The following is a 13,136-nucleotide window of genomic DNA, read 5'->3' on the forward strand; positions in this document are numbered from 1 at the left end:
GGCTCATGCAACCATGCCACACCTGGCTAATTTTTATGTTTTTAGTAGAGATTGGATTTCACCATGTTAGCTAGGCTAGTCTTGAACTCCTGATCTCAAGTGATCTGCCCACCTCAGCCTCCCAAAGTGCTGGGATTACAGGCATGAGTCACCGTTCCCGTCTTGTACGCAATGACTATTGTTTTTCTGCTAGATCTGGATAAAAGTGATTTTGCAATCCATGTGTCAACAGGGGAAAAATATCCTTTTTATTTTATGCACTTATGTCCAAAATAGATCTATCTTCAAGTGTATCAGGTGGAAATTTTCTTTTGCAATTTAGTCTCTTGACTTAGTTCTATTGACTATAGATCAAGAGGCATTTGGCTAAGTAGCATTTTTTTAAAACATTACTTCAAAAGGTAAGCAAAAAAAGTTAAATTAGGCTGGGTGCGGTGGCTCACGCCTGTAATCCCAGTATTTTGGGAGGCCAAGGCGGGTGGATCCCCTGTGGTCGGGAGTTTGAGACCAGCATGACCAACATGGAGAAACGCTGTCTCTACTAAAAATACAAAATTAGCTGTACATGGTGGCAGGCGCCTATAATCCCAGCTACTCAGGAGGCTGAGGCAGGAGAATCGCTTGAACCCGAGAGGCGGAAGTTGCGGTGAGCTGAGATCGCGCCATTGCACTCCGGCCTGGGCAACAAAAGCGAAACTCCGTCTCAAAAAATAAAAGTAAAACTAATGTGGCAAAATCAGGGACTACTACAGAGAACTGTGGAAAACTGATTACACTATTAAGCTGGCCACATTTTCTATTTCTTTCTTTCTATTTTCTGTTCTGTTGTTCAATCGCTCTCCATTAGGTGGCAGTAGGCTTAAGGGTGAAGAGTGGTTTCCTTGGACCTTGAGTTTGGGCTCTGCCAGTCACTGTTGGACCTTGACCAAGTTACTTAACCTCTTAAAACTTCAATTCTTCCTCCGCAAAATAGAGATACTAATACAAGTTCCTTGTGAGTCGTTGTGGAAACAAATGAAATAATGCATGTAAAGGAGCTAACACTGTATCTAGTACACACAGTAAACTGCTATTACTATCATTATAATTATTTCAAAACCATTTATACTTGTCTACAAGTAACATGTTTTAAGGTTCTCTTCTTGACCTGCTCAGGTGTCTATGAGGGTACTTAATATAGAAATATTGGCCAAATGAGGTGGCTCACGCCTCTAATCCCAGCATTTGGGAGGCCGAGGCAGGCAGATCACTTGAGGTCAGGAATTGGAGACCAGCCTGACCCACATGGTGAAACCCCATCTCTACTAAAAATACAAAAATTAGTGGGGCATGGTGGTGTATGCCTGTAATCCCAGCTACTCGAGAGGCTGAGGCAGGAGAATCACTTGAACCCAGGAGGCGGAGGTTGCAGTGAGCTGAGATCGTGCCACTGTGCTGCAGCCTGGGTGACAGACGAGATTTCATCTCAAAAAAAAAAAAAAAACCCAAAAAACAAACAAAAAAACCCCAAAATATAGAAATATAAATATGAGGTAAATAATATTAAAATACATATGTGTGTTTTTCTAATATATATGCGTGGTATGTGTGTTTTCTCTTGAAAATTCTATTTGGTATTGATCCAGAAGGAAGAACATTTGAGAAATTAAAATGGTTATGTGGAAGGGCTTATGTAAACCCTTATGGCCAGATTTCAAAGGTTGTTGCAGCTATCATTGGTGAAATGATTTCAGTTGAGGAAATATAAACAAAAGAACAAGGCTAGCTGCTAAGAGCAATAGAAGGCATCCACTGGACTGTAAAGACTATTTGTAGGCTGGGCACGGTGGCTCACATCTATATTCCCAGCACTTTGGGAGGCCAAGGTGGGTGGATCACTTGAGGCCGGGAGTTCAAGACCAGCCTGATTGACATGGTGAAACTGCATCTCTATTGAAAACACAAAAATTAGGTGGGTGTGGTGGTGGGTTCCTGTAGTCCCAGCTACTCGGAAGGTTGAACTGGGAGGATTGCTTGCACCTGGGAGGTGGAGGTTGCAGTGAGCTGAGATTGCACCATTGCACTCCCGCCTGGGCGACAGAGCAAGACTCTGTCTCAAAAAGAAAGAAAAATATTTTTTAAAAAAGACTATTTGTAGGCCAGGCACAGTGGCTCACACCTGTAATCCCAGCACTTTGGGAGGCTGAGGCAGGCGGATCATGAGGTCAGGAGTTCAAGACCAGCCTGACCAACATGGCGAAACCCAGTCTCTACTAAAAGTACAAAAATTAGCTGGGCGTGGTGACGTGCACCTGTAATCCCAGCTGCTCAGGAGGCTGAGGCAGGAGAATCGCCTGAACCCGGGAGGCGGAGGTTGCAGTGAGCTGAGATTGCGCCACTGTGCTCTAGCCTGGGCAACAGAGCGAGACTGTCTCAAAAAAAAAAGACTATACTCAAAAGGGAATGATTACAGGTAATGTAACTTTTTTCAAAATAATTGTTATATCTTCTGGACTCGAATATAATCAATAACTATCTCTTCAACTAAGAAAGATCATAGAATCTTGATGCTTAAGCCCTACTTTTTATAAGATTGGAGTACATAATTCCAAGGGGTAGCAATGCAAAAATACCTTATATGAGATTTTTATGGTTCTATAAGCAACTAAGATTCTTGGGTGGATAGACCCTAGCGTCCTAATGCATTTTGTTATACACTGTGTTTCAAATGAAACCTAGCTCTATTAACAGAGTTATCATTATTTAGAGATAGTGCTACAGTGTGTTGGGGGACTGAGGGAAAAGTGGCAAATAGCCTATGAGGGGCTTTTACTTTGTTATGCATTTACATGATTTCATTATTTTTCTTATTGAATTCTCACAGTAACTCAATGAGACAGCAATTCCTATATGCTCACTTTAAAGATGAAAACATGAAACAGAATGGTTGAGTTTCATACCAAAGGTCACATGGCTATTAAAAGATGGAGCTGGGACTCTCCCAGATCTGTCTGACTTCAGAGCCCAAGACAAGCCACCCCAAACAGAAAGGAGGCCATGAGCAAAAGTCTACCAGTACTCCTGTAGGGCATCAATGTGCCATGCTGAAGGCTCTTCAGTCAGAATTGAATTTCATCAGATTATATTTACGTCAGTAAAGTGTCAAGCTAAGTTTTTTGACCCTGATCAACACCATTTATACCTATATACTATTTTATATTACCAAAGGATTTTCCCAGACACTCTTGACCCTTTCTTCATCATTGCCTATTACCTCCCCAGGATATGAATGTCTGTTTTGTATTTTTTTGTATTAATTTTGTTTTTAAATTTTTGTGGGTACATAGTAGTGTATATATTCAAGGTTACATGAGACATTTTGATACAGGCATGCAGTGCATAATTATCACATCAGGGTAAATCAGGTATCCATCCCCTCAAGCATTTATCCTTTGTGTTACAAACAATCCAATTATACTTTTAGTTATTTTAAAATGTACAATTAAATTATTATTATTAATTATTTTTACTAACAAAAAATTCTTTATGGCTGCTCCTTGCAGAGCAGGGCTAACTCACAGGCAGTGCAACCAGAGTAGCCTATTTGTTCTATTTTTTGGTACCCATTAACCATCCCTACTTCTTCCCTACACCACCTCTACCCTTCCCAGCCTCTGGTAACCATCCTTCTACTCTCTATCTCCAAGAGTTCAATTATTTTAATTTTTAGCTCTCTCAAATAAGAGAGAATATGTTTTGCGTGTATATATATATATATATATATATATATATATATATATTTTTTTTTTTTTTTTTTGAGATGGTGTCTTGCTCTGTTGTCCAGGCTGGGGTGCAGTGGCATGATCTCAGCTCACTACAACCTCCGCCTCCCAGGTTCAAGTGATTCTCTCACCTCAACCTCCCAAGTAGCTGGGATGTAATCCCTAATTTTTATATTTTTATAGAGACAGGGTTTCACCATATTGGCCAGGCTGGTCTTGAACTCCTGACTTCAGGTGACCATGTTGCCCAGGCTGATCTCGAACTCCTGAGCTCAGGGGATCCACCCACCTCGACCTCCCAAAGTGCTGGGATTATAGGCATGAGCCACGCTCCAGCAGATATATTTCTATAAAGCATTATTTGCCTCTTCTAGATACAATTGAGATGTGCTGTATATAATGGGGTTTCACTCTGCACGCATTCTTGCTTGTACCTAACTAACTACCTTAATGGCAACAAGGTCATCAGAATTACCTGGGAAGATTCCTGGATATATATATAATATTTATATTATTATATTTATATTATATAATATATATTATATATACATATATAATATGTACATATATACATATGCAGCATTATATACATATATATCTACATATACATCTCATATATACATATACAGCATTATATACAGCACACCTCATATATACATATATGTATTATATTACACATATTATATGTATATTATATGTATATTATATATTAATAGTATAATATAGTATTAGTATACTATACTATTATATTAGTATATAATAATAGTATATACTATTATTAGTATTATACTATAGTATAATATAGTATAATAGTATATACTATTATTAGTATTATACTATAATATAGTATAATAGTATAATATAGTATTAATAGTATATTATAGTATAATATACTATAGTATTATAGTATTAATAGTATATGTATATTATATGTATTATATGTATAATATATACAGCACATCTCATATATACATATTATATATTATATATTTATATATACTATATAAGTATATAATATTTATCAGCCTGTATATATATATTACAGGTATCTGCCTGTAATCCCAGCTACTCGAGAGGCTGAGGCAGGAAAATTGCTTGAACCCAGGAGGCGGAGGTTGCAGTGAGCCAAGATCACGCCACTACACTCCAGCCTAGGTAACAGAGCAAGACTCTGTCTCAAAAAAAAAAGTTGATACTAAAATGATACTAAAATGATACTAAAATGGCCACCTCAAAACAGCTACTTCAAAATATCTGATTCTCAGCTTGCTTTCATTATTAAAAAATATACAAATCCCAGCACTTTGGGAGGCCAAGGCAGGCGGATCGCAAGGTCAGGAGATCGAGACCATCCTGGCTAACATGGTGAAAGCCCGTCTCTACTAAAAATACAAAAATTAGCCATGCGTGGTGGTGGGCATCTGTAATCCCAGCTACTCGAGAGGCTGAGGCAGGAGAACTGCTTGAACCCAGGAGGCGGAGGTTGCAGTGAGCCAAGATCACGCCACTACACTGCGCCTGGGCAACAGAGCAAGACTCTGTCTCAAAAAAAAAAAAAAAAAAAAAAAAAAGAAAAGAAAAAGAAAAGAAAAGAAAAAAAGAAAAAAAGTTCTGATACTAAAATGGCCACCTCAAAATAGCTACTTCAAAATATCTGATAATGGGCTAGGCGCGGTGGCTCACGCCTGTAATCCCAGAACTTTTGGAGGCCGAGGGAGCGGATCACGAGGTCAGGAGATAGAGACCATCCTGGCTAACACGGTGAAATCCTGTCTCTACTAAAAATACAAAAAAATTAGCCGAGCGTGGTGACGGGCGCCTGTAATCCCAGCTACTCTGGAGGCTGAGGCAGGAGAATGGGGTGAACCCGGAAGGCGGAGCTTGCAGTGAGCCGAGATCGCACCACTGCACTCCAGCCTGGGCGACAAAGCTAGAGCTAGACTCTATCTCAAAAAAAAAAAAAAAAAAAAAAAAAAAAAAAAAAAAAGAACTCAGGCCAGGTGTGGTGGCTCACGCGTGTAATCCCAGCACTTTGGGAGGCCAAGGAGGGTGGATCACTTGAGGTCAGGAGTTCCAGACCAGACCACCCTGGCCAACATAGTGAAACCCCATCTCTACAAAAACACAAAAATTAGCCCGGCATGATGGCGCGCACCTGTAAGCACAGCTACTCGGGAGGCTGAGGCAGGAGAATTGCTTGTGAACCTGGGAGGCGGAGCTTGCAGTGAGCTGAGATCACGTCACTGCACTCCAGCCTGGGCGACAGAGTGAGACTCCATTTCAAAAAAAAAAAAAAAAAAGAACTCAAACCTAAAATTCCATAAACAAAGAGGTTCTCAAGTCTTGCTGAATCACACTCTTTATACTGCACTGAATTAGAATATCCAGGGGTAAGGTCCAGGAATGTGTATTTTAAGGAATCTGCCCAGGTAATTCTGATGACCTTGCTGCCATTAAGGTATTTAGTTAACAGGTACAAGCGAGAATGCGTTCAGAGTGAAACCCCATTATATACAGCACATCTCAATTGTATCTAGAAGAGGCAAATAATGCTTTATAGAAATAGATCTGCTGGGAGCATGGCTCACACCTATAATCCCAGGACTTTGGGAGGCCGAGGTGGGTGGATCCCCTGAGCTCAGGAGTTCGAGATCAGCCTGGGCAACATGGTGAGACCCCGTTTTCTACCAAAAATACAAAAAATTAGCTGGCGTGGTGGCACACACCTGTGGTCCCAGCTACTTGGGAGGCTGAGGTGGGAGGATTGCTTGATTCTGGGAGGTGGAGGTTGCAATGAATCGAGATCATGCCGCTGCACTCCAACCTGGGTAACAGAGTGAGACCCCCATCTCAAAAAAAAAAAAAAAAAAAAGAGAGAGAGAAAAGAAAAGAAATAGATCTATCTACAATAAAAACCTGATAAAGAATAGCTTTATTGTAACTTTCTAACCCAATTCTATGAATGGGCTTCAGAAGACCCTGTCAGCAATTCTGCAAGTGTCATCCAGGCATAGTTACCTATATGAGCATCATGGGTGAGATGAAGGTGCATGGGATGCAGGGTGGATGCATTTGAGGCCCTGCCTTCAACCTACTGAAAGAAAATCTCTGGAAGTGGAGCCCAAGAGTATATATATATATTTTTAACAACTCCCTGGAAAATTCCAGAACATACTAATATTTGAGAGGTTCAGTTCTCGGTTCTAGTTTTGGGTTTGCTATGAGCTAGTTCTATAACCTTGGTCAAATAACAACATTTCTCAGGTACTTCATCTATATCATGTACAGACTGGGTCATCTCCAAAACACCTCCTAGCTCTAACATGATATGATTCTAACTAAACACAACATTTCACCTTCTTTGCAGAGCTGTAAATATCTTCTCGGTTGCTGCAGTCTACCACAAAGGTATGAACCTTGGCACCCAGTCCCTTGCATTTGGCAGCTGTTTCCTCCAGTCCATGCTAGAAAAAGCAAAAAAGAGGGCAAGGTAATAATTGATATGAACATATTATATCGACAGCTGAAAATAATTAAAAATAATTTTTAAAAAGTAGTGAGATTCTTTCCATTTGAATTGGGCAAGATTGTTAACAACACATTTTTGGCAGGTATATAGGCACATTTTGCTTTTAGTATTTTGACTAGCTTCTTTTATTTGGAGCTGAATTTAAAGCAAGCTTCTTAAAAGAAGATAAAAATCTTAAAATACTAGTTTTTATATTTATGAACTTTGAATACTTTGTGAATGTTGGTATCTCTGTGTATTCCATATCAGGCTTTAAAAAATATAACATTAAACTTTTTTCCATGTCATTAAAAACTATTCATGGATGTCAGTTTACTGTCTGCAAAAGAAATAATGAGTTAACCACAGTTCATTAAACCATTTGTTCTTTCAGCATTTTAATGTGAAGGTCATATTCACTGAGCTTAGAAAAACCTTGACACAAATATGAATGAGGTAGAGTCCCGACCCCAAGAAGTTCTCTGTGTAGTAGAAAGAAACGTAAGTATCATAGTTAAGTAGGACCACATAATACTGTTATTGTTTTGATAATAAAGGATTGAATATTGGCAGTTTCAACCTAATACATTGTGATGAGTATCACAGCAGAGTTCTATACAGGGAGTTACGGGAACACAGAGGGGCACACAATACAATTCCAGCAGTGGTTTGCCATGCCCTTTCACTTGCTTTCCCCAGGGTGAAAGGACACATCAGGCAGGGTGTGGGCAATGACAGATAGGAGATTGGTCTTGTGGAAACCACTAGTAGGATTAGTGTTGTTGCATGGATCATAAAGTTCAAGGCCAGCAGAAGTTCAGATTAAGGTCCCACATGTCATATTAAGATTTATCAAAAAATGAATGAGGAGCCACTGATTAAATTATAGTGTCAGGTTTATGTGTTGTATTGATTATTTTGGCTGATGTATGGAGGGTGGATTTTAGGGGTCAACACTGGAGGAAGAAAAAAACTGAGAGGCAGTTAAAGTGATTCAGGTAATAGATGACACAAACTTGAAATGTGGCATTAGTAGAAAAAATGTAGAGGAAAGAATATCCTTTAAAATATATGTTTAGAAGGTAAAATCAGTAAGACTTGATGAGTAGATGAGGAAGGATGGGGAGGAGCCACATCTGACATCTTTGCTTTCTAGTTTTGGTAGGTGGCAAGATCACGCTGCCACATGTCAGACAGAGATGACAGCAGATTTGAGGAAAAGGGGTTATGAGTCCAATTTGGGGTGTCAATTTTGAGTCAACTTAAGTTTAGGATCATACCATTGGGGTTTTTTGTTGTTGTTGTTATCTTTGCTTGTTTGCTTTTGGCCAATTTTTGCCTTTTTTTTAACTTTTAAGAGAATGTCTCAAAAGATATTTTAGATGAAGATCTAGTCTGTGCACTCTGCAGGCCAAGTATTAGGTTGGTGGAAAAGTAATTGCTGTTTTTGCCATTAGTTTAATGACAAAAACTGCAATTACTTTTGCATCAACCTAATAATTGTCAACTAATGCACTAATGGGCAGACCCTAGGAGGACTCATACATTTATCCACAGAGAGGATGGTGAATCAGTGTACACATTTGTAAATGGCAACTAATGTTGGAAAGGCCAAGTCTGGACAGCTGTGGGGAGAATTAGTAGCTTGCATAGTGAAACTGTTATGATAATAAAGGGAAACAAGTTCTTTTTCTCCTGTGGGAAGTCAGGGACCCCGAATGGAGGGACCGGCTGGAGCAGCGGCAAAGAACATAAATTGTGAAGATTTCATTTTAATATGGACATTTATCAGTGCCCAAATAATACTTTTATAATTTCTTATGCCTGTAATCTCTTAATCCTGTTATCTTCATAAGCTGAGGATGTATGTCACCTCAGGACCACTGTGATAAATGTGTTAACTGTACAAATTGATTGTAAAACATGTGTGTTTGAACAATATGAAATCAGTGCACCTTGAAAAAGAACAGAATAACAGTGATTTTTAGGGAACAAGGGAAGACAACCATAAGGTCTGACTGCCTGTAGGGTCGGGCAAAAAGAGCCATATTTTTCTTCTTGCAGACAGCCTATAAACGGATGTGCAAGGAGGAGAGATATTGCTAAATTCTTTTCCTAGCAAGGAATATTAACATTAATACCTTGGGAAAGGAATGCATTCCTACGGGGAGGTCTATAAACGGCTGCTCTGGGAATGTCCGTCCTATGCGGTTGAGGTAAGGACTGAGATACGCCCTGGTCTCCTGCAGTACTATCAGGCTTATTAGGGTGGGGAAAAACTTTGCCCTGGTAAATCTGTGGTCAGACCGGTTCTCTGCTCTCGAACCCTGTTTTCTGTGGTTTAAGATGTTTATCAAGACAATATGTGCACCACTGAACATAGACCCTTATCAGTAGTTCTGCTTTTTGCCCTTTGAAGCATGTGATCTTTGTACCTACTCCCTGTTCTTACACCCCCACCCCTTTTGAAACTCTTAATAAAAACTTGCTGGTTTTGAGGCTCAGGGGCATCATGATATGTGATGTCACCCCCAGCGGCCCAGTCGTAAAATTTCTCTTTATACTGTCTCTTTTTATTTCTCAGCCGGCTGACAGTTATGGAAAATAGAAAGAACCTACATTGAAATATTGGGGGCAGGTTCCCACAATATTTTTCTTTTACTGAAATCTCCCTCACAAACTGTAGTATACTCTCATGAGGAACTCTTACTCCTCAAGGGACATCAACATCTCAGGTAAACTTTATTTTGCTCTCTTATACTTAACCAGCAGCTTTTGGCATTTCTAAGTATATTAATGTTGTATACACATAGGATAGAATATTATTCAGCCTTAAAAAGAATTTCTGACACATGCTACACGTACAACCTTCATTATGCCAAATGAAATAAGCCAGACACAAAAAACAAATACCATATGAATGTACTTATATGCAGTACCCAGAGTATCATATTCATAGAGACAGAAGATAGAATGGTTGTTGCCAGGCCCTGGGGAGAGAGAGGGCTGGGGAGATATATTGTTTTAATGGGTACAGATTTTCATCTTGGGAAGATGAAAAATTTCTGGAGAGAAATAGAAGAGATCACTGCATAATAAGGTAAATGTACTTAATGCCACTAAACTGTACACTCAGAAATGGTTAAAATGGTGTGTTATGTCATATATTTTACCATATTTTAAAAAGTTTTTTAAAAGTATATTGTATTGGCCAGGTGTGGTGGCTTACACCTGTAATCCCAGCACTTTGGGAGGCTGAGGTGGGCAGATCACAAGGTCAGGATTCTGGGAATAGCCTGGCCAATATAGTGAAACCCTGCCTCTACTAAAAATATAAAAAATTAGTTGGGTGTGGTGGTGGGCACCTGTAATCCTAGCTACTTGGGAGGCTGAGGCAGGAGAATCACTTGAATCCGGGAGGCAGAGGTTGCAGCAAGCCAAGATTTTGCCACCGCACACCAGCCTGGGCAACAGTGCGAGACTCTATCTCAAAAAAAAAAAAAAAAGTATATTGTATTGATTGGGTCTTCTCTTTTTTGAACAAATATATTTCCTTACATGAACAAATTTTACAATAAAAATTTATGTCCCATTTATTCTGTTTTCAGAGATTTGCTTATTACTGGTTGGCTTTCTGTAACCACCAAGCAACTAACCACCACTCCACTATATGGAGGCAAAGATACCCTTCTTTCACATCTGCTGTCTCACTTTTGCCCTGTTTCCTTGGTCTTCCTCATTTAGGTTGGTCTGCTTTCCACACCTTCTGAATTGTGAAACTTTTTTTTTTTTTTTCTGAGATGGAGTCTCGCTCTGTCACCCAGCCTGGAGTGCAATGGTGCAATCTTAGCTCACTGTAGCCTCTGCCTTCCCGGTTCAAGTGATTCTCCTGCCTCAGCCTCCCTAGTAGCTGGGATTACAGGCATGCGCCACCACACCCGTCTAATTTTTATATTTTTAGGAGAAACTGGGTTTCACCATGTTGCCCAGGCTAGCCTTGAACTCCTGGCCTCAAGTGATCCTCCCATCTCGGCCTCCCAAAGTGCTGGGATTACAGGGGTGAGCCACTGCACCCGGCCGGTGCAACAAATTTAAGTTCTAAATTCCTCCAGAAAAAATTCCGGACAGTGCCCTGTAGATAGTTGGTAAGAAATAAAAAATAAGCAGATCTTCAAGAAAAAATGAATTCTTCCTTTAAAATGTTTTGCAGCACAGTACAATTGCTCATAACTCTTCAAGATTTCCCTTGGTAACTTTTTTCAAATATGTTTGTCTATTGCTACAACTAAGACCTTTACACCCATTACCTTGATTACTAAAAATTGAAAAACTTTTTAAATTACGCCCATTATTCTTTCAGTTATTCATTAATTCAGTTTTTCATTCAACAAATAGTCTTTGAGCATATACTATATGCTCACCACTTACTGTAAATTTTTCTTTCCAAACTAGTATTTTAGAAGAAAGGGTCTCCCTGCTGCACAGGTTGAGTGCAGTGGCTATTCACAGGCATGATCCCACTACTGAACAGCACCAGAGCTCTGACCTGTTCCGTTTCCAACCTGGCTGGTTCACCCCTCCTTAGACAACTTGGTCTCCTTCACGCCCACCACCAGGGGGTACCATATTGATTCTGAACTTATGAAGACATGCAGAGCGCACCACAGTCCAGAACTCCCGGCCTCAAGCAATCTTGCTGCTTCAGCCTCCTGAGTAGCTGGGGCTACCGAAGCATGCCACTATGCCTGGCTACAAACTATTCTAACCAAGCATGGGAATGAGAATAGTCAAGAAGTGATAGATTATCACAAAGCAGAATGAATAATTCCCATTATCAGTCTCAGTGGAACAACAAAGCTGACACCACCATTAATTCTTCCCTAAATTAACATATGGTACATGTGGACACTGCTGTCCTCATTACATGGATGAATCTAAGAGATTGTCTTTGTACTCTAGGTGAAAGGGCCCTCCGTTTGGCCCCTCCCTGCCCTGCCAGCTAGATCTCATAACAATCAAACACCACTCCACTTTCTTCCTCATTCTCCAGGTATTCACCAGCCCAAGAGCTTCACATCTCCAGTTTCTGCTACCTGGACTGCTCCAAATCCCCACCCTGGCCTTTCCCAATCAGGTTTAGTGGTTCTCAGCCTTCTATAATTTCAAATCTATAAAACGGCAAGAAAAATAGAGTGGGATGTGTATACCGAACTAGGATTGCCAAACTTTTGGCCAAATAAGGACACTCAAAACTAACAAAATGACCCTCATATGTTATCATGTAATTTCATTAACAAATATATTTTTTACCCACAAAAAGTAGGAAGGATATAATCTCAAAATAAAATATAGATTATTTAAATTAAACTAATTTAACCTAATAAAAACTCACTACATTGTCCTCAATTTTTCTGACCATTACTCCGAATCTCTGCTACTGCCAACCCGGTTCAACAGTCCCCATCATTTCATCTCATGCCTGGATTATCACAGTAGTCTCTTACTTTACTTGTTCCTTCCATCTTTTCTCCTCTTACATCTCTCCTAAGCCCAGCAGCTGGAGGATCCTCTTCAATAGGAATTACCCTCAAAACCCTTCATTGACTCCCCAGAATAAAAAGCCAAAATACAGGAAATTTTATCATCTGTAGCTCCAGCCCTTTAAATCTCTACACCAGTACTGTCTCATAGAAATATAACGCAAGCCATGTATATGATTTTAATCTTTCTAGTAGTCACACCAAAAAAAAGAAAAAACCAATCTAGTGGTATATTTTATTTAATCCAACATATCTAAGTAATTATCATTTCAACATGTATACTATATAAAAATTATTAACACAAAATTCTACATTCTTTTCTTCATA

At 39.6% G+C, this 13,136-nt stretch overlaps 1 protein-coding gene across 1 annotated transcript in view; it reads right to left on the reverse strand.

Annotated features, from left to right (window-relative positions):
• The window catches only part of HSD17B11 (hydroxysteroid 17-beta dehydrogenase 11), a 48,876-nt gene that overhangs the window by 31,999 nt on the left and 3,741 nt on the right, over positions 1-13,136 (reverse strand). Inside the window, exon 2 of the mRNA XM_003811256.5 lies at positions 7,118-7,225. Coding sequence (XP_003811304.1) covers positions 7,118-7,225 — 108 coding nt within the window. The remainder of the gene's footprint in view (positions 1-7,117; positions 7,226-13,136) is intronic.

The sequence above is a fragment of the Pan paniscus genome, chromosome 3 (genome assembly GCF_029289425.2).
Source record: "Pan paniscus chromosome 3, NHGRI_mPanPan1-v2.0_pri, whole genome shotgun sequence".
Classification (NCBI taxonomy): Eukaryota; Metazoa; Chordata; class Mammalia; order Primates; family Hominidae; genus Pan; species Pan paniscus.